Raw genomic sequence first — 22,904 nt, 5'->3', positions numbered from 1 at the left:
AAATGTAAACTTCCCCAACACAGAATGGCCGTTTGGGTAATGTACTGTCAGATGTCTCTACAACAGTTTTATTTGTTTCGACATTTTTTTGTTACTATAGTGAAGTGCTGTTTTTGAAAACATATGTTATAATATAACATGAAAAATTAGTTCTAAAGAAAACTTGGTCGTTATAGTAAAGTACTATTATAGAAGATGATTATTATAGAGAAGTCTCACTTTAATAGTCGGCATATACAAAGTAGGGTCGTTTTAGACAATATTTTAGTGAAATAAAAAAAATGAGTATTTAAAGCTGAAGTTGGAAAAGAGTATTTAAACGTCACCTAAATTATTGTGTTTGGACATAAATTATACTTTGAAAAAAAAAATTAAATTTCTTAAGAAACCGCTATGTCACTTGAAATTCTCTTCAAATTAATTTTTTCAACTTCAAATTCTTTATTTCAAGTGAAAGGACTACTACATATAACTCAAAACAACAACAACAACAACAACAACGAACTTGAATTAATTTAATGTGTGTTTTGTCCCTAACATAGGAAATATGTTACATTAAGATTATTTTTAAAATTATATTGCCCTTAACAATGGAATAACAATATATATTTAACATAGTATGTGAGTAATTGAATGATTTACTAATTAATAATTTGTTAAAATTTATGAAAATTTTCAAATAGAAGGATCAAAAGTACACAGATAGTATTAGCAGCATTTCATATCAGATACAGTTGCAAGTCACAAAATTGAAATCATCCAGACTAATTGTCTTTCATATTAGAAGCAACAGAGAGGTGCAAAAGCATTGGAAAGAGTTGGTCTTTCTTTGAGAGATAAACTTTGACCCTTTCAGCAACTCCCCAGAGTTCTTCTACTTCTTTTTTAATCTTCAATGCTGAATTTCCAACTGAGTCGCTACAGTCTACCACTTTAATCAATTCCAGTTCTGGACATAAATACGCTAAGCTAAGCGGGAGTTCTTCAAGCTTAGAACAACTCTTTATAACTAGTTTTTCGAGTACGGGAAATGATTTCTCTGGAAAACACCACTGGGTCATAAACACATGATGTAGTTTCAAAACTTTGAGTCTCTCGAACACGTTATCACTGAGGTCCCAGTGCTTTTCCCCCGTAAAGTATATCTCGGATAATTTAAGAGTCTCAAGCTGTTGAAGTCTTGCAATCTTTGAAACTATTTCTTCCGTTAAGAAAATGTCACTAAGACACAAAACCTTAAGACTTGAGGGGAACATATCAGAACGCATCAATGTGGAGCCTGAATTATTAGGAACATCTCCAAGCTCATCAATGTTGAGCCTGAGTTCTTCCAGATTTGGAAACTTCCCCCAGAATCTCGGAGTCATGTCAGCTATGGACATATAGCACATGCCAAGAGTCTTCATGTTATGTAACACAATATCTGAAGATTCTTCAAAATTCACTCGCTCATTCTCTTCCATTGTAATAGAAAATTCGCTTATATCCACATGCCTCAGCTTTTCCATTTTCCAAATAGAAGGTGATATCATTATATAAGATGAACGAACACGCAAGGTCTGTAGCTGGAGCAGGTGTGACACCCACTTGAAATCAAATGCTTTGACAAAAATTGTGAGGAACCTCAACTGAGTCAGTGATTGAAAAGCAGTAGTCCAAGAATTTTCCAAGTAGATATCCAATAAATGCAACACCCGAATAAGTCTTAAGTTATTCAGCAGAGGGAACAGATTCTTACGGCCTGATATACCGAATTTCGGATGAGCAATGAACTCCAGTGGCTTTTGACGTTGTTCAAAAGATTCCCTTTCCTTGTAATCAGTTTTCATAGTGTCATGTATATACATGCATAACCTTTGTTCATCCGAATCTACATGTCGACATGGATTATACGGCACTATTGACTGCATGAACTTTTCTTCTTTAATTTTTCTCAAGCAGAACTCACGCACTTGATCAAGAACTATGCAGCACTTCATTTCCTCATTAGCTCTTCTTTTAGAAACAATTACTAGGTTTCTGCTAACAAGATCGTACAAGCAACTCTTTGATGTTTCTTCTAGTTCCAATGTGTCAACGTTCTCTACAAACTCCTCAGCTATCCACCACTTCAGCAGATCAGACACTGGAATTTCATAACCTTTAGGAAACAATCCCATGTATAGAAGGCAAGGCTTCAAATGGTCCTCTAATTGGTCATAACTTGATTGTATCATCTTCATGCTCTCCTCCACTGAAGCATGAGAACTTATATCATATGCAACCTCAAGCCAGAAAGACGGGTCCTCTTTCTTTCTAGAGAGAATTCCAGCAATCATGATGATCAGAGAAGGCATTCCTTTACATTCTTTAGCAACTAGTGGTCCTACACTGAGTAGCTCCAAAGGACATCTCTCTTCTTCTTGAAATACTTTCTTCTGCAATAATTCCCAACTCTCTTCGTCTTCCAGAAATGGCAGGAGATAAGGATCACTATGGCGCTGAATATACGTAGCCACATGTAGATCTCGAGTTGTTACCATTATTCTACTTCCATTGACTCCAGAAGGGAAACATAATAGCAACTCATCCCATGCCTTGACTTCCCATATGTCATCCAATACGATGAGATATCGAATTCCCATTAGACTCTTGTGAAACATGTCAGCTATGTTATCGTCATCATCTACAATATCACACTTATCACCCTTAATTTGTTTTAGAATATCAAGCAACAACTTTCTCCGATTATACACTTTTGAAACGGAGCACCATGCTCGAACATCAAAGTGATTAAAAATAGAATGTTCATTGTATACCTTTTTAGCCAAAGCTGTTTTTCCTTGTCCCGCCATTCCAACAATCGAGATAACGTCCAGGAATCTAGTCCCGCTCGTCAATTGGCGAATCATAGCATCTGCATCTTCACGAAATCCCACTAGTTCTTCAAATTCCATTATCAATTAGCTTGGCCTCTTTATGATTGTTGGAAATATAATCTACATATATCAGAATTAATGATAGCTCTGTCAGCCTCCATAATAGGAAGGAAACAAGAATATAAATTAAACTAATGACACATATAAAGTCTTATATGTCTACATGACACCAATAAAGAAAATATAATCAAGAGGGTCTATCGAAAACAGTCTCTCTACCTACACAAGGTAGGGGTAAGGTCTACGTGCACACTAACCTCCCCAGACCCCACTTGTGGAATTACATTGTGTATGTTGCTGTTGAATATGAGGAATAAACCCATACCATTCCCTCCCAAATCCCAATTCGTGAGGACACTAGAGCCTATCAACTACTAATTGATATTGCAATGTAGTGAGTGTATAATTATATTATCTGTGAAGTTGAAGAGCTACAATCTTCAACATTTAAAATCTGAAAAACAGAGGAATTAACATAAAAGTTTCACGCTAATAAGTTTAAAGTTTAATCTTTTTCTTTCAATATTCCACCAAATTTAAAATTTGATGTTCCAGAAAACTTTCTCCTGCAATGAAATACAATGATTAATATTACAATGATATACAGCGTAAGACTGCGTACAGTAGACCCCTGTGGTCCAGATATTTTTAGCTAGAAAGACTGGTATAACAATCATAGGCGGCTCAAGGGTAAGGCAGCACAAGCAATGGCTTAGGTCCCCAAAATTTTGGGGGGCCCACTTTCCCTTGGTACTAATTTTAATTTTTTTATATAAAAATTGAGTATCTTAATGTTGAAAAGTAAATAACTTAACACAAAAAGGAAAAAAAAAATAATTTGTGACTAGCGCTGATAGTTGAGATTTTAATAATTTAAAGGGTATAAAGATATCTTTGATTTTTTTATTTAGTGGGTAAAATTTGATTTTTTATTTAAAGGGTATAAGGATATCTTTTATTTTTGACAAGAGTGGGTTGCTTTAGTGGTGAGCACCCTGTAAGCACGTGATTTTTGCCCTATATGAGAATTACTCCCAAAAAATTCAAAAATAAAATGATTTTTCTTTGGTGTGCAATTTTGTGATATTTTGAATAATTATTTGTATTTGTCTGTGCGTGTTTATTTGCTAAATTAATAAAAAAATACAAAAATATGTCGCATTTTGCATGTAGGATTTAATTCTACAATTGTTAGTAATTAAATTTGTTTTACAAAAATTAAAAATTACAAAAATAGGCATCGCTTGCATTTTTAGCATTTAATGTCCAAATATACAATTTTATGCTTAATTAATACTTAATTGTGTGTTAATTGTTATTGGGAGTTAATTTACGCTTTTATAACTTAATTTAGTTCTTAATAATAGTTTAAGTATTTTTATAATTTAGTTTTAGAAAAAATAAAAGAAGAAAAGAGAGCGAAAATATAAAGAAAGTCGGAATTAGGCCTCTTCTTCAATTTCAAGCCACAGGCCCAAAAAATGGCCCAATCTTCCCTACGGCCCAAAAAATGGCCCAATCTTCCCTACGACCCAGTCCATTTCGAACTGGGTCGACCCAGTCCATAACCCAAAAGACCCAATACCCCTATCTTGCATTTCAAAGACACAAAACACAAACAAAAAACCCTAAAACAAAAGAAAACCTACCCGCCCCCCTTCCATCTTCTTCTTCTCCATAACTAACTCCAAACACATATCCATGGCAGCCCTTCTTCCTCCCCATCAACAAAACACACACGCACACACGCAGCAGCCCGTCCATGGCTGCTGCTTCTTCTCCTTCATCTTCGTCAAACCAACAGCGCCCCTCCATGTCCGCCATTGACGAGCAGCAGCGCTGCTGCGTCGACCCTAGCATCACGAGCTGCTTTTTGTTACTGCTACGACCCAAACGACCTTTCTGCTTCATCTTCTCGCAACCAAGAAACCATTGGATCAGCCTCACGTTTACCCGACCAAGTCGCAATGTCGTCTTCTTCAGCAGCCCAGCTCGACCATCATTTCTCGAACACCTTCGACTCACCCTTCTACTACGATCCAGCCAGGACGTCGAACAACAGCTCCCAAACCAAAAACGTCGTCCAGTTCGAGCCTAGTTGCTGCGTCTTCGCGTTGAACAGCAGCAACAAAGAAACCCAGTTGCTGCATCTTCACGTTCATCTGCGCGTCCAAACGACCCGACGCTTCTGTTTCTGCTCGCCGCGCACATGGATGTTGTTGCTGATGCTTCAACCTTTGCCACGATCAGCTGCTTCTGCTTCACGTGATGCTTCTACTGTTGCTTCATCTTCTTCGTCAAAGTTCAAGGGTCTTTGGTTGAGTCGAGGCCCGGTACATCGAGTTTTGGTTGGGGTCGTCAAAACAGTCCCTACATAGGTCGAGGCTCGTCGAAATAGTCCGTACATATTTCGTTTCGATCCGGTTAGTAGTTTTTGAATTTTTATTTTGTCCGTATTTTGTTTTGATATTTTTCGAATCTAAAATCGGCGAATGTTTGTTTTATTCATGTCTATGGTTAGATATTTGATTTTTTGGTTTTGTTCATGTTGATTGTTAAATTAATTTTTTAGATTTCAAAATAGAAGTTTAATTAGTTGTTTTCATGTTTATTTCATGTTTGTATTATTGTTTAAGTAAGTATTTGTTAGTTTGATGTTTGTTAGATTCAAATTGAAATTTAATTAACTATTTCTTCAATTTGTTTCATGTGTTTATGTATTGTTAGAAATTGTTAATATTGTTAAGTTCAAGTTTAAGTTCATAATTGTTTCTTCGTCGATCTTGTTATTTGTTTAAAGAATTTAGTTGTATTAAAGGAATATATTGTTTTAATCGTTTAATCCGTCATGTTTGTTGTCTTAAAATAGATTCATTCATGTTCATACTTTGTTTGGATGATCTTGAATCCGAATTTTGTATAGTTTGATTTCTTGTTTACCATTTATAATTATTGCTTGAATTGTTCTCATAATCTTGTTTAAAGTTTAATATAAGAATTGTTTGTTGTAATGTTGTTAGAGTTGATTTTAAGTTCAATATGATTGAATTTAGAAATCTTCATACTTTGTTTGTTGTTGTTGTTGAATCCGAAAATAGGATTGTTTGTTGCTAAAATATTGTTCAATCAAATTTTAGTTGTTCTTGGTTGTTCAATTTGTGTTCATGTGATTTGTTGTTGAAATGTTGTTAAAATCATGTTCATGTGATATTGTTGTTATGATGTTCATCTGTGTTCATATTGTTGTTTGAACATTGTTAGAAATTGATCATATTGTCTATATTTTGGTTAAGTTTGATTAATTGATGTGTTATAGCTGATGGGTAGTTTGGTAAATTTGTAATACGTTCAGGGGTAGTTTGGTAATTTCAGTAAGGTCGGAAGGGGTAGTTTAGGAATTGTACATTTTGTAATTGTTTATTTGAAGCATGGGGGACAAAATGAAATGGGGTGGGTTGTGATATGATTATTTAATATAAAGGGGGGACAAGATTTAATTTAAAGGGGAATCTTGCATTATTTTAAATGAAGCATGGGGGACAAAATGAAATGGGGTGGTGTGATATGTTTATTTAATATAATGGGGATGAGTGGGAAGATAATGGGTTTGGTAGAGAAAATGGGTTGATTTTAATTGATTAAAAGATTTATGGGATGGGTTATAAGAAGTCTTGAAATCAGAATAAAAAGGGAGGAGAGGAGAAATAGACAGACAGAAAAAAAAACGAGAGAGAGAAACAAATCTGAAAATAAGAGAGAGAAAAGGGCTGAACATTTAAGAGATAGAAAATTCCGAAAAATATTTAAGCTTTTAAATATAAAAAAAAACTAAAAAAAATATTCTGTTTTCTTTTGTTGTTTGAAATCAGAATTAATTGTTGTTTCATAAAAGCTGGAAGCTTTTTTTTTTTTTGGATTACTACTCCACCGGTCTGTTACTGGGTTGTTACTGTTGCTGGGCTATTGTTGCTGTGTTGTACTGATTTTACTGCTGTTGCTGATTCTCATATTCATTTTCTTTTGCTTCCAATATCAGGTACACAACTGAAAAGCTGTTTATTGTAATCCGAAATATGAAGCGTGAATACATATGAAGAATGAAAATTTGAAGTTTTAATTTCGTTTTTATTTCTTTGTTCCTTTTGTTGATTGTATTTAAGCTATTTCATGAATTACTAAATAATAACTGGAATAAGAAAATAATATCATAAGTTAGTCTGTAATAAATCAGTTCGGCAAAATAGGTTAATTCACTAGTTATGAAGGCTTCAAGATTATAGGTTGATCATGAACAAGTAGCTAAATTTAGCTAAGACACGAATTTAAATTAAACATCGTAAATTAGGCATTAAGGCATGACTTGAGCTTAAGCAAGATTAGAAGAACGTTTAAGTCTAATAAACTTTCTAATAAGCTTTAGTAATTATGGTTAAATTTAGTTTCAAATGATTGTGAATAATTAATCTCAATAATATTTTTTTAAAAAAATAACAATGCTAAGTTTTAATCTAGCTATATTTGTTTATTTTGAATATTAGTTGTTGAATTTTTATTTAATTTATAATTTTCGAAATTAAGAATAAAATCCCTTTTTCATCAATATTTGTATGAATCAAGCAATTAGCGTGTCATGTTTTCTTAAATAATAATAATAAAAAAAACGTAATTAATTAGGATTTTCTTTATTCATTTTAGAGACTAATTTTAAATAGCAAAATGTAGTCGCTTTAAGATTTATCCATTTAGGAAAATAAATGAGATGAGCCTCGCTTAATAAAATGTATAGATTGCGGGGCCCTCAATAAATGTACATTTAATTGCTTAGAATTAAGGAGGAGTCGTTTTAGCAAATTTCACGGCCCTACCCCAAAGTAATAAATCGCTAATTGCTTTAGGCGCGATATAATAATAATACATTCTTAAACACGGGTATGCATTTATGCGACCCAAATCCAAATCCCAAAACATTGAATAAAAATACGTTCCGGATCGTGGATGCATTTTATGTGACCCAATCCAAAGACATGTTTTTAATAAACGATGTTCACATTCTTTAAAAAATATAATAATGAAAGCGGTAAAAAGATAAAACTTGCACATGAGTCCATATTTGTATAAAATCAGATAATCAAGCCAAATATAACAGTTGAGCGACCGTGCTAGAACCACGGAACTCGGGAATGCCTAACACCTTCTCCCGGGTTAACAGAATTCCTTATCCGGATTTCTGGTTCGCGGACTGTAATACAGAGTCATTTTTCCTCGGTTCGGGATTAAAATAGGTGACTTGGGACACCCTAAATCTCCCAAGTGGCGACTCTGAAATAAAGAAATAAATCCCGTTTCGACTGTCCTTTAATTGGAAAAAACTCCCTACGCCCTTCGCGGGGTCGGAAAAAGGAGGTGTGACAGCTCTGGCGACTCTGCTGGGGACTAGCCCAGAACCAGTGGTTCAGGGTTAGAAATTCGAGCTCATATAAATTGTTATATTTGGTTTTATCTGATTTTTACATGTTTGAGCCTAATGTGCTAAATGCTGCTTTTACCGCTTTGATATTACGTGAACTGTGTATAAACTGTGCCGAAACCCATCTCCTCTCTGAGTCTTCTAAATCATGAAGAAGGGTGTACTTCGTACGACTTCTTTTCTGTATAGTGTCAAATCCCAATTTAGAACGAGGTTCGGACAAGTTGCTAAGCCGGTGAAGCTTCTGTATTCCCGGTACGCTACCCCCCTCGGCTCGAGCTGTCCGCTCGGGTAAGCCAGGTCTAGAACAAACACCCAGGTTCTGAACCTAGTATAACAAAGCCACATGCCGGATCCCTAGTAGGAACGTTTGTTTGCATCACGTGCATCTGACTTTGGAGGCTCAACACAGGGGTTGGGTCTGTCTAGGACAGGTGCACCAAAAATGAAAATGACCATCCTGATGCATCTTACTTGTTACTACTTGCGCATTAATTTGATTCGGACTTGTGTGTTGACTGACTTGTGAATATCAGGAATAATATTTTGAAATTGAAAAAAAAGAAATAGCGGTTAGGGAATTGATTGTTTATTTTGAAAAGAAAACAAATGCCCAAATACTGTCAAAACTCTGCCGAAATTTTGAGAAAATGAAAAAAAATGTCTTATTAGTTTGTTTTATTAAAAGCTAAGAAAAGAAAAAAAGAGTCGTTGTTCTGTTGTGTTTTTCAAAAAAAAAAATAGAAAAAATATATAGTGTGTCTTGCCATGAAAATGAAAATGAAAAGAGTCTTATTTTCAAAATGGTTTTTTTTTATTATTTATTTGCTTATGAAAATGCAAAAAATAAAAAAAAGTCTTTCATTATTTGTCGCAAATATATATATAAATCTGAAAAGTTTTTTTATTTCCAAAAAATATATATATCTTTATTTGTTGCAAAGAGTATTTGTCTTGCCAAGAAAATTCAAAGTAAAATTCCAAAAAAGATATGTCTTGCAAAAAATAATATAAATATCTTTATTTTCCATTGTTGATAAAACAAAAATAATAAAAATGTTTTTTTTTAAAAAAAAAAAATCCAAAAATATTTTGATACTTCTTTCAAAATTGAAAAGAAAATTCAAAATTCAAAAAATATTTTTAGAAGCATTTCTTTTATCAAAAGTAAAATTCCAAAAATATTTTTTTTCTTTAGAATAAGAAAAAAACAAATGGAAATTCAAAAAAAAAAAAAACTTCCTTTTACTTTTGAAATTCTCAAAGTTCAAATCAAAAGAAAAGGAATTTTTACAAGTCTTTCTTTCAAAAAGAAATCAATCAAAAAAAATATATATATATATATACTTCCTTTCTTCTTTTGAAGCAGTTCTTTCACAGTTCCAATTAAAAAAAATAATATATTAGTTCATTTACTTATTCGCGAGGCTCGAACTACGCGGGTTTGATTCTCACCGGATGTGAGATACGTAGGCAACCCTCATCGGGTCCAACTTCACCTTTTGCTAAAATAGCCAAAAATCAAAAATTTTAATCTTGTCATGAATAAGTCGGGTGGTGTCCAACCTTCCCTTTTGCTAAAATAGCCAAAAAAAAAAAAAAACATGTCAAAATTTTAATTTTGTCATAGAGAAGTCGGGTGACGCTGTTTTATGAAGACATAGCCGAATGTTCCCGAAAGGGACGCCGGGAGGCTGACTTTGCATAAACAGCCACCTTTGGGTCATTTTTAAGATTTTGACCAGTTGACCCACACAGCCTTAAAAATCTTCGTCCCCGAGGCGTTGAAAGGCCGTGTTTGCAATATTGACTTTTCTAATTCGAAAAATGATAAAAAGAGTCATAAATAAGTCGGGTGATGCTGTTTTGTCAAAAATAGCCGAATGTTCCCGAGAGGGACGCCGGAAGGCTGACTTTGCATAAACAGCCACTTTTTTGGGTCCTGTTTAGGATTTTGGTCTAGTTGACCCACACAGCCCTATAAATCTTCGTCCCCGAGGCGCTGAAGGGCCGTGTTTGCAACATCAGGTTTTTAGTATAATTTGAAAAGAAAAAAAAAGTCAGCGGTCAGGTGAATACCGTTTGGATTTTTTTTAGTCAAAATAACCCGAGCCAATTTCGGCCGCGTCTTGAACCGTTCTTGCCGAAATAACCTTAGAGTATCTGTCAGTTGTCGAAAGGTTATTTTCGTAAAAGAATGGACAAGTGTGTAAAGTGTCATAAAATAATCCTCCCCGGCCTCAAATTCATGTGAAAGTTGGAAGGGGCCACATTTGCAAAAATAACCGTTTGGTTGCATTTGTCAAACGGGGAAAGAAATTGGCCATTTGTAAATCTTTTAATTAGAATATGTGGGTTGTTTGATTTTCCAGCTTGTAGGTCATCTTCAAACCTTTGAAACTCAGTTTGTTTTAACATGAAAATTGAAAAAAAAATGTTTAGCATTGTTTATCTTTTATTGGGTCCGAACTACGCTCGGTCTGATTCATGCGGGGTCATGATACGTAGGCAATCTCCATAAGATTCGACCACCACCAAAATAAAAAAAATATAAAAAAATATAATAATAAATAAATAAAAGAGAGTGTGGAAGATTTTCAGGGGGGCACAATTGTCTAACTGCTTAGGTACATTGTATCTCTGATACATGATTGTCTGTCCAATGCCCTAACACTAACGTGATGGCTTCCCTTTGATGTGTCCATATATAGAAAGTGGTTGGTTGTGGTAACTCCTCCCTGCAAAGCAAAATCAAAGGACAATGGCTCAGAACCGCAGAACCGAGTGGATCGGTACTGATGACCGACAACAATTGGTCGAACAGAACAACAGGTTGGTAGAAGAAGTGAAAATGCTGAGACAGCATGTGGCAGACATGTATCAGGCATGGATAACGGGAAAAGCACCACCCCCTCCACCGCCAAGCCTCTTGAACTCGGTCATTTCCCAAGCACCCAACACCATAATGGAAGATTCTCCATACTCTCCATCCCAACCCATTTATGGCAGCTTTCCCAGCTATCCGAGTAGCTCCATCACTCTTCAATGTTTCTCCGCTCCCCAACACCACTTCTTTCCCCGTGACCTCAAAAGCCATACCTCACTTCCCAGGTACCCGACTCCACGAAATGCTTACCCACCCATACAAGCCTACCAAAAGCCATCTGGATCAGGTTTCCGGCCCTGTCAACATGCAAGAATGAAGAGGTTGCTGAAACGAGAAAAGGCTCTCACCCCTATCGGGGTATCTTATGCCAGTCTGTTTGAAAGGCTAAGGCATGCTGGCTCGATTGAACCACTCCCCGCATGTACTCCAAATCCACTTGCAAGGAGCTTTGATCCGGCAGCGCGATGCGCCTACCACTCCAATGTCATAGGGCACAACATTGAGAGCTTGTCATAGTTGGAGAAGGGAAGTAGAGAAAATGATCCGAGAAGGGCGGGTTGTGATTAATAACAGTGACATGGAGCACTCGAACCCCCTCGAGAACTTGCCGACGGAGGTTGATGAGATTGAAGCTGGTAATGGTCTCGGCAGTATTGATGCAAAGCTCAGTGGCTAAAATGCCAATTTTGATAAAGTGGGAGGACGTTTTGTTCCTTGGTCAGCAAGAGAGAAGCTTGTGGTGGCTCATTTTGTTGTCATTTCTGTTGTTCGGATTATTAGGGTTATAAGTCGGATGTTGTCTTGTCCAGTTTGTTTTAGGATTTTGTTCTGGATTGTTTTGTTTGTTTTGTTATTTAAACCATTTCACCGGTAGTCTAATACAAAATCCGGTCTTTTATTATTTCCAGTCATCTTTTTGTTTAGTCCTTTTATCATTTTTGTTCAATGCCGATTCTAGGGACATGACATGCGCACCCAGTTTGGGCCTAGTCTTAAAAGTTAATCATAAAACCCTGAGAAGGTGATCAAAGCATTTAAAGGAAATAAGAACGGTTTGAGATTATTTGGAGCCCGAGTCATGTGGAACTGGGGCAAACACAAAGAAAACCGTTAAATAAAGATTCGCCTAAATTGGCATGAGGGTCGTTCATAATAAAAGAGAATGAGAGTGTCGCCCAACGGTGCTTTAGAAGTGACAAATGAACAAACATATGTTTAACATAATTGTCAAGCCCAGCACCGTCGGAAGAGACTATAAATCTATTGTTTGTTGTGTTGTTTGCATTTGGCATGTTTTGAAGACTGGAATGACGAAGGCATTTTGTTCTGCTACCTAAACACTTTATCCTTCGTTACCCCTTTTTGAGCCTTACTTATTTTTCTTTCATACCCCTCGTTCGGAATCAGTAAAAACGACTAGAAAACGCGAGCATGGCATGAAAACATGAAAAAAAAAAACAACAACAAAACGAAAAAGAAAAGAAAAGAAAAATGGTAACAAAAAAAAAGTCAAATGAAAAAAGAGGAATTGGGAACTACGTTTGACCTGATTCCTCAAAGAGGATACGTAGGCGCTTCACGGCTCGGTCATAGTTTTGAAAAAATATAAATCAATCAAGTAAAATATCCCCAAGCAAGAAACTGGGGCAAAAGTTGCGTTTGTGGTAAATAAATCTAGTTCCGAAAGTTGTAACTAATAACCCAGAATTAATGCATTTTTGAGCCTTTAATACCCTTTTTTTTCTAGCCCTATCCAAAACCCACATTACGGTCCAAAGAAAGACCTTCTGACCAGTCTTCAAAAGATGCCAAGTCAGACAAATGAGAGTCTTACCGGCGAACATAACATTCTGTTCCACAGCATAAAGGACTCTAATCTCCAGCAGAGAGAGTCATACCGGCAACACTCCAAATCCCCAGCTGGAAAGTGATACAAATGAGAGAGTCATATCGGTGAAAACCTTCACAGGCACCATAAGGCGATGAAAGCTGAGAGAAGAACAAAAAATGAGAGAGACTTGATAGTGAAAACCCTTTGGGCACTACAAGTCGAATAAGATTAAGAATCCAATGGGGAATCGCCAATTGAAGATCTTGAAAGATGATTGACGGTAGAGGATAGGCCACATACGCATGTCATGGCCATTAGAGTCGGTATCTGCGTTTGATAGGTTTTTATTTATAGTTTCTTTTGTAAAAGAGTCATCATTTCCTTTGTCTTTTGTTTTGTATCTTTTATCTTTCTCCTTTCATAAAAAATTTTCCCCAATAGAGTCTGTCCGGTCAGAACAAGTATGAAATGACTTCAAAATATGTCATCAGCTTCCCAATTATACAAAATGAGATCTGACTAGTGCATCCAAATGGTGTAGTCAGCGAGGAACAAGCGCGAGGCCAGTGTCAAGAAAATATCCCCAGCAAAAGGGAATTGACAAAAGGATTGACGAGTGTCAAAAGGGATATCCTTGCCAAAACCAAAGTTATAAACCTCAAGGCCAAAGCCAGTGGGCAAATCAAGGAGAGCAATGAGCATGATTTGGGAAATTCATACTAGGACTAAAAGGTCGGGGAAATGCCAGCTTCCGAGTTATGTCACAAAAGAAGACGGATATCCCCAGCAGGAAGGGATTATCCCCAGCACATAATATCATCCCCAACAAGCTGTGGAACGCAGAGCAAGGAAGGAGAAAGGGAAAAGCCATCCCAGTAGGGGTATCACAACCAACCACCATGTTTTAAACTAACAAATTTTGTTTGATTTGAAACAGGTAAAGGAAATGGCATTGATGCCAGAAATGCATGCCGCAAGGGATATTATCAAACTGGGGCAGAAAATTTTCCTTCCGCTTAGAAAATTTTCTGGAAGTCAGGTACCCATGCGGGAAAGAATAAAGATAACGCCAGTCTCAAGGGAAGTGGTCTTAGAACCAGTGTTGCCCCCAACATAATAAGTTCTATGGAGGAAGTTGTTCCCCAGCAAAGGGATGAAACTTGAGCTCAGTGAAGCACTAGTTCTGAAAGAATCAGAATCCCCCAACAGTGTTATCCTCGACAGCGTTATCCCCAGCTGATAACATTTTACCCCCCAACAGGTAAGTAAATAATTCCCCAACAGTGTTATCCCCAGCAAGTATTCGAGGTAAGACATTTTCAAGTCTTAAGGATATTTTGGGTTCATCCGCCCTCAAATAGGATATTTTGGGTTCATCCGCCCTCGAATAGGATATTTTGGGTTCATCCGCTCTCGAATAGGATATTTTGGGTTCATCCGCCCTCGAATAGGATATTTTGGGTTCATCCGCCCTCGAATAGGATATTTTGGGTTCATCCACCCTCGAATAGGATATTTTGGGTTCATCCGCCCTCGAATAGGATATTGTGGGTTCATCCGCCCTCGAATAGGATATTTTGGGTTCATCCGCCCTCGAATAGGATATTTTGGGTTCATCCGCCCTCGAATAGGATATTTTGGGTTCATCCGCCCTCGAATAGGATATTTTGGGTTCATCCACCCTCGAATAGGATATTTTGGGTTCATCCGCCCTCAAATAGGATATTTTGGGTTCATCCGCCCTCGAATAGGATATTTTGGGTTCATCCGCCCTCGAATAGGATATTTTGGGTTCATCCGCCCTCGAATAGGATATTTTGGGTTCATCCGCCCTCGAATAGGATATTTTGGGTTCATCCGCCCTCGAATAGGATATTTTGGGTTCATCCGCCCTCGAATAGGATATTTTGGGTTCATCCGCCCTCGAATAGGATATTTTGGGTTCATCCGCCCTCGAATAGGATATTTTGGGTTCATCCGCCCTCGAATAGGATATTTTGGGTTCATCCGCCCTCGAATAGGATATTTTGGGTTCATCCGCCCTCGAATAGGATATTTTGGGTTCATCCGCCCTCGAATAGGATATTTTGGGTTCATCCGCCCTCGAATAGGATATTTTGGGTTCATCCGCCCTCGAATAGGATTTTATTTTCAAAGTTGTTGTTGAAGCCAGGCGCCCACCTGAATAACGAAAGGAATACTTTTCTTGTCTGTCCATTGCATATTTTAGGCGCCCACCTGTATAACAAGGGAATACATTCCACGCCTTTGCCAATAGGAGACGCACTTCCTAAGTCTAGTTCTGCCAATAGGAGACGCACTTCCTAAGTTAGTTTCACCCATAGGAGACGCATTTCCTCCTAAGTTTAGTTTTACCCATAGGAGACGCATTTCCTCCTAAGTTTAGTTTACCCATAGGAGACGCATTTCCTCCTAAGTTTAGTTTACCCATAGGAGACGTATTTCCTCCTAAATTTACTTTTACCCATAGGAGACGCATTTCCTCCTAAGTTTAGTTTACCCATAGGAGACGCATTTCCTCCTAAGTTAGCATTGAAGTTGGGAGTCCGCCCATATAATAGAGGCATACATTTCTGTCCTTTTACTTTCAGTTCTAGGTCGCCCACCAGTAAAATGCGGGAATACATTTAAGTTCTAGGTCGCCCACCAGTAGAATGCGGGAATACATTTCAGTTCTAGGTCGCCCACCAGTAAAATGCGGGAATACATTTCAGTTCTAGGTCGCCCACCAGTAGAATGCGGGAATACATTTCAGTTCTAGGTCGCCCACCAGTAGAATGCGGGAATACATTTCAGTTCTAGGTCGCCCACCAGTAGAATGCGGGAATACATTTCAGTTCTAGGTCGCCCACCAGTAAAATGCGGGAATACATTTCAGTTCTAGGTCGCCCACCAGTAAAATGCGGGAATACATTTCAGTTCTAGGTCGCCCACCAGTAGAATGCGGGAATACATTTCAGTTCTAGGTCGCCCACCAGTAAAATGCGGGAATACATTTCAGTTCTAGGTCGCCCACCAGTAAAATGCGGGAATACTTTCTGTTCTAGGTCGCCCACCAGTAAAATGCGGGAATACATTTCAGTTCTAGGTCGCCCACCAGTAAAATGCGGGAATACTTTTAAGTTCTAGGTCGCCCACCAGTATAATGCGGGAATACTTTCTGTTCTAGGTCGCCCACCAGTAAAATGCGGGAATACATTTCAGTTCTAGGTCGCCCACCAGTAAAATGCGGGAATACTTTCTGTTCTAGGTCGCCCACCAGTAAAATGCGGGAATACATTTCAGTTCTAGGTCGCCCACCAGTAAAATGCGGGAATACATTTCAGTTCTAGGTCGCCCACCAGTAAAATGCGGGAATACTTTTAAGTTCTAGGTCGCCCACCAGTATAATGCGGGAATACATTTCAGTTCTAGGTCGCCCACCAGTAAAATGCGGGAATACTTTCTGTTCTAGGTCGCCCACCAGTAAAATGCGGGAATACATTTCAGTTCTAGGTCGCCCACCAGTAAAATGTGGGAATACATTTCAGTTCTAGGTCGTCCACCAGTAAAATGCGGGAATACATTCATGTTCTAGGTCGCCCACCAGTAAAATGCGGGAATACTTTCAGCTCTAGGTCGCCCACCAGTATAATGCGGGCATACATTTCATAATTTTGCATTGAAGCAACTTTTTAGTCTTGTATTACAGATTTTGGAATCAGTAACCCCACCAGAAGGCGGAAGGTTACAACAGGAATCCCCAGCAGTAAACAATAAAATCCCCAGCACCGGGAAGCAGAAGGTTGCAACAAGAGGTCCCAGCATAAACTCAAGTGCATGTGTCAAAAGGAAGAAAAACATCGGAAGAAAAGCACCGGAGGAAACACAAGCCGACAAGAAAGCAAGGCAACAAGAACAAATTTTGGTCTAGCCTAGCTTCTTGTTTTCTTTTAAGCACGGTGTAACAAGGAGATCGGTAAGCAGTGATAACAGCATGCAACAACAGTAACATCGCAGTCCCACGGTAGTCCCAGCTACCAAAAACTTCCCGAACTACATTGACCTGATTCCTGTTTAGCCCAGGATATGTAGGAAACCTTTGAAGCAAAGGTTCGGTCAAATCTTTTTCAAAAAATGCTTCAACGGAGTACTCGGATGGGCAAAAAATCGCTCGCTTTATCTTTGCACGAAAACCCTTCGTGTCTCCGGGCAAAGAGGGCAGCTGTAAGCACGTGATTTTTGCCTTATATGAGAATTACTCCCAAAAAATTCAAAAATAAAATGATTTTTCTTTGGTGTGCAATTTTGTGATATTTTGAATAATTATTTGTATTTGTCTGTGCGTGTTTATTTGCTAAATTAATAAAAAATACAAAAATATGTCGCATTTTGCATGTAGGATTTAATTCTACAATTGTTAGTAATTAAATTTGTTTTACAAAAATTAAAAATTACAAAAATAGGCATCGCTTGCATTTTTAGCATTTAATGTCCAAATATACAATTTTATGCTTAATTAATACTTAATTGTGTGTTAATTGTTATTGGGAGTTAATTTACGCTTTTATAACTTAATTTAGTTCTTAATAATAGTTTAAGTATTTTTATAATTTAGTTTTAGAAAAAATAAAAGAAGAAAAGAGAGCGAAAATATAAAGAAAGTCGGAATTAGGCCTCTTCTTCAATTTCAAGCTATAGGCCCAAAAAATGGCCCAATCTTCCCTACGACCCAGTCCATTTCGAACTGGGTCGACCCAGTCCATAACCCAAAAGACCCAATACCCCTATCTTGCATTTCAAAGACACAAAACACAAACAAAAAACCCTAAAACAAAAGAAAACCTACCCGCCCCCCTTCCATCTTCTTCTTCTCCATAACTAACTCCAAACACATATCCATGGCAGCCCTTCTTCCTCCCCATCAACAAAACACACACGCACACACGCAGCAGCCCGTCCATGGCTGCTGCTTCTTCTCCTTCATCTTCGTCAAACCAACAGCGCCCCTCCATGTCCGCCATTGACGAGCAGCAGCGCTGCTGCGTCGACCCTAGCATCACGAGCTGCTTTTTGTTACTGCTACGACCCAAACGACCTTTCTGCTTCATCTTCTCGCAACCAAGAAACCATTGGATCAGCCTCACGTTTACCCGACCAAGTCGCAATGTCGTCTTCTTCAGCAGCCCAGCTCGACCATCATTTCTCGAACACCTTCGATTCACCCTTCTACTACGATCCAGCCAGGACGTCGAACAACAGCTCCCAAACCAAAAACGTCGTCCAGTTCGAGCCTAGTTGCTGCGTCTTCGCGTTGAACAGCAGCAGCAAAGAAACCCAGTTGCTGCATCTTCACGTTCATCCGCGCGTCCAAACGACCCGACGCTTCTGTTTCTGCTCGCCGCGCACATGGATGTTGTTGCTGATGCTTCAACCTTTGCCACGACCAGCTGCTTCTGCTTCACGTGATGCTTCTACTGTTGCTTCATCTTCTTCGTCAAAGTTCAAGGGTCTTTGGTTGAGTCGAGGCCCGGTACATCGAGTTTTGGTTGGGGTCGTCAAAACAGTCCCTACATAGGTCGAGGCTCGTCGAAATAGTCCGTACATATTTCGTTTCGATCCGGTTAGTAGTTTTTGAATTTTTATTTTGTCCGTATTTTGTTTTGATATTTTTCGAATCTAAAATCGGCGAATGTTTGTTTTATTCATGTCTATGGTTAGATATTTGATTTTTTGGTTTTGTTCATGTTGATTGTTAAATTAATTTTTTAGATTTCAAAATAGAAGTTTAATTAGTTGTTTTCATGTTTATTTCATGTTTGTATTATTGTTTAAGTAAGTATTTGTTAGTTTGATGTTTGTTAGATTCAAATTGAAATTTAATTAACTATTTCTTCAATTTGTTTCATGTGTTTATGTATTGTTAGAAATTGTTAATATTGTTAAGTTCAAGTTTAAGTTCATAATTGTTTCTTCGTCGATCTTGTTATTTGTTTAAAGAATTTAGTTGTATTAAAGGAATATATTGTTTTAATCGTTTAATCCGTCATGTTTGTTGTCTTAAAATAGATTCATTCATGTTCATACTTTGTTTGGATGATCTTGAATCCGAATTTTGTATAGTTTGATTTCTTGTTTACCATTTATAATTATTGCTTGAATTGTTCTCATAATCTTGTTTAAAGTTTAATATAAGAATTGTTTGTTGTAATGTTGTTAGAGTTGATTTTAAGTTCAATATGATTGAATTTAGAAATCTTCATACTTTGTTTGTTGTTGTTGTTGAATCCGAAAATAGGATTGTTTGTTGCTAAAATATTGTTCAATCAAATTTTAGTTGTTCTTGGTTGTTCAATTTGTGTTCATGTGATTTGTTGTTGAAATGTTGTTAAAATCATGTTCATGTGATATTGTTGTTATGATGTTCATCTGTGTTCATATTGTTGTTTGAACATTGTTAGAAATTGATCATATTGTCTATATTTTGGTTAAGTTTGATTAATTGATGTGTTATAGCTGATGGGTAGTTTGGTAAATTTGTAATACGTTCAGGGGTAGTTTGATAATTTCAGTAAGGTCGGAAGGGGTAGTTTAGGAATTGTACATTTTGTAATTGTTTATTTGAAGCATGGGGGACAATATGAAATGGGGTGGGTTGTGATATGATTATTTAATATAAAGGGGGGACAAGATTTAATTTAAAGGGGAATCTTGCATTATTTTAAATGAAGCATGGGGGACAAAATGAAATGGGGTGGTGTGATATGTTTATTTAATATAATGGGGATGAGTGGGAAGATAATGGGTTTGGTAGAGAAAATGGGTTGATTTTAATTGATTAAAAGATTTATGGGATGGGTTATAAGAAGTCTTGAAATCAGAATAAAAAGGGAGGAGAGGAGAAATAGACAGACAGAAAAAAAAACGAGAGAGAGAAACAAATCTGAAAATAAGAGAGAGAAAAGGGCTGAACATTTAAGAGATAGAAAATTCCGAAAAATATTTAAGCTTTTAAATATAAAAAAAAACTAAAAAAATATTCTGTTTTCTTTTGTTGTTTGAAATCAGAATTAATTGTTGTTTCATAAAAGCTGGAAGCTTTTTTTTTTTTTGGATTACTACTCCACCGGTCTGTTACTGGGTTGTTACTGTTGCTGGGCTATTGTTGCTGTGTTGTACTGATTTTACTGTTGTTGCTGATTCTCATATTCATTTTCTTTTGCTTCCAATATCAGGTACACAACTGAAAAGCTGTTTATTGTAATCCGAAATATGAAGCGTGAATACATATGAAGAATGAAAATTTGAAGTTTTAATTTCGTTTTTATTTCTTTGTTCCTTTTGTTGATTGTATTTAAGCTATTTCATGAATTACTAAATAATAACTGGAATAAGAAAATAATATCATAAGTTAGTCTGTAATAAATCAGTTCGGCAAAATAGGTTAATTCACTAGTTATGAAGGCTTCAAGATTATAGGTTGATCATGAACAAGTAGCTAAATTTAGCTAAGACACGAATTTAAATTAAACATCGTAAATTAGGCATTAAGGCATGACTTGAGCTTAAGCAAGATTAGAAGAACGTTTAAGTCTAATAAACTTTCTAATAAGCTTTAGTAATTATGGTTAAATTTAGTTTCAAATGATTGTGAATAATTAATCTCAATAATATTTTTTAAAAAATAACAATGCTAAGTTTTAATCTAGCTATATTTGTTTATTTTGAATATTAGTTGTTGAATTTTTATTTAATTTATAATTTTCGAAATTAAGAATAAAATCCCTTTTTCATCAATATTTGTATGAATCAAGCAATTAGCGTGTCATGTTTTCTTAAATAATAATAATAAAAAAAACGTAATTAATTAGGATTTTCTTTATTCATTTTAGAGACTAATTTTAAATAGCAAAATGTAGTCGCTTTAAGATTTATCCATTTAGGAAAATAAATGAGATGAGCCTCGCTTAATAAAATGTATAGATTGCGGGGCCCTCAATAAATGTACATTTAATTGCTTAGAATTAAGGAGGAGTCGTTTTAGCAAATTTCACGGCCCTACCCCAAAGTAATAAATCGCTAATTGCTTTAGGCGCGATATAATAATAATACATTCTTAAACACGGGTATGCATTTATGCGACCCAAATCCAAATCCCAAAACATTGAATAAAAATACGTTCCGGATCGTGGATGCATTTTATGTGACCCAATCCAAAGACATGTTTTTTTAACGATGTTCACATTCTTTAAAAAATATAATAATGAAAGCGGTAAAAAGATAAAACTTGCACATGAGTCCATATTTGTATAAAATCAGATAATCAAGCCAAATATAACAGTTGAGCGACCGTGCTAGAACCACGGAACTCGGGAATGCCTAACACCTTCTCCCGGGTTAACAGAATTCCTTATCCGGATTTCTGGTTCGCGGACTGTAATACAGAGTCATTTTTCCTCGGTTCGGGATTAAAATAGGTGACTTGGGACACCCTAAATCTCCCAAGTGGCGACTCTGAAATAAAGAAATAAATCCCGTTTCGACTGTCCTTTAATTGGAAAAAACTCCCTACGCCCTTCGCGGGGTCGGAAAAAGGAGGTGTGACACACCCTCCACTTCCAACCAAGAGGTTGTGGGTTCGAGTTACCCCAAGAGCAAGGTGGAGAGTTCTTGGAGGGTGGGAGCCGACGTTAAAGGAAATATTACAAGTAGAAGATAATACTCTGATCCGTATACTCAATAAGATAACAAGAATTAATTTTTGTTAAATACCTATCCTATAACAATTTTGCATTAGGATCAATAATGTATTAGGAGAATCTAAATGGATCGGATTAACTATATTATCATTTTAAAAAGTTAAAAAAATAGATTTCAAACAAAAATATACAAATTTATTTTGTTAACAAATTAGGGCCTCTCATCGAGATTTTGCTTAAGGCCACTAACAATGTTGGGCCGCCCCTGATAACAATTTTCTTACCTAAGCAACTAATTAGTACTACTAATTGTTATCAAGGTAAACGTAGTTGATTTATGTACAATTTGTGCTAACAATTAAGTACTTCCACTGGAAATTATCTGGAGATTTTTGAAAGAAAAAGAAAATCACCATCACATCGTAGACTACATCTTGTAAAAGCAGACGTAAGAAATGCTCAAAAGTGAAATAACGAAAAAAAAGGGGAAAAAATGGAAACTTATAAAAGAAATCTAACCTTCGATTGTTGAGTTGAGTGGTTGCAGAGAGATAAATTGGTCCAAGGTTTTTTAACACTATGATTTCAGGCAAGAGAAATGAAGAGGAAGAATAGCAAAGAAGATATATCGTTGACTTCCATCTCGAAGAAGTTTGATTATATATATATATATATATATATATAAAGGATGGTTGTATCTGTATCAACTTGTTAATAATTAGTAATACTAAAGTAATAAATTAATCCTACACGTTAAACAAGAATCTCAACTTAAATCCAGATCCGACTCTAAGTGGGCCTTTGGACATAGGAATTGTAAAATTACAAAAAAAAAAAAAAAAAATAAGGTGAAATTTGTGGAAATGATATTTGAAAATTAGAGTTGTGTTTGGATATGAATATAATTTTGGGTTATTTTTGAGTTTTTGTGAGTCATCTAAATAAAAATTTTGAAAAACAGTTTTTTTTGAAGTTTTTTAAATTTTCGAAAAATTTCAAAATTCATTTTCAAGTGAAAATTTAAAAATTTATGGTCAAACACTGATTTCGTAAAAAAGTAAAAAAAATTCAAAAAGAGTGAAAAAAAATTCATGGCCAAATG

The 22,904-nt window shown here is 36.4% G+C and overlaps 1 protein-coding gene across 2 annotated transcripts; it reads right to left on the bottom strand.

Moving 5' to 3' along the window:
* Positions 1-637: 637 nt before the first annotated feature.
* On the bottom strand, positions 638-22,437 carry LOC104210707 (putative late blight resistance protein homolog R1B-16). 2 transcript variants are annotated; one of them, XM_070160749.1, is made up of 2 exons: positions 22,322-22,437; positions 638-2,978 (listed from the first exon to the last, which is right to left on the bottom strand). In XM_070160749.1, the coding sequence occupies exon 2, from the start codon at positions 2,934-2,936 to the stop codon at positions 765-767; it is 2,172 nt and encodes a 723-aa protein (XP_070016850.1). In that variant the 5' UTR covers positions 2,937-2,978; positions 22,322-22,437; the 3' UTR covers positions 638-764. The 2 variants fall into 2 exon arrangements, with proteins under 2 accessions (XP_070016850.1, XP_009757966.1); XM_009759664.2 differs by lacking the exon at positions 22,322-22,437 and having other exon boundaries at positions 638-2,665; positions 2,799-2,907.
* Positions 22,438-22,904: the final 467 nt, after the last annotated feature.

This window comes from Nicotiana sylvestris, chromosome 10, assembly GCF_000393655.2.
Source record: "Nicotiana sylvestris chromosome 10, ASM39365v2, whole genome shotgun sequence".
Taxonomy (NCBI): Eukaryota; Viridiplantae; Streptophyta; class Magnoliopsida; order Solanales; family Solanaceae; genus Nicotiana; species Nicotiana sylvestris.
Note: the sequence above shows the minus strand (reverse complement) of the source record. Positions and strands in the feature narration are given on the sequence as shown.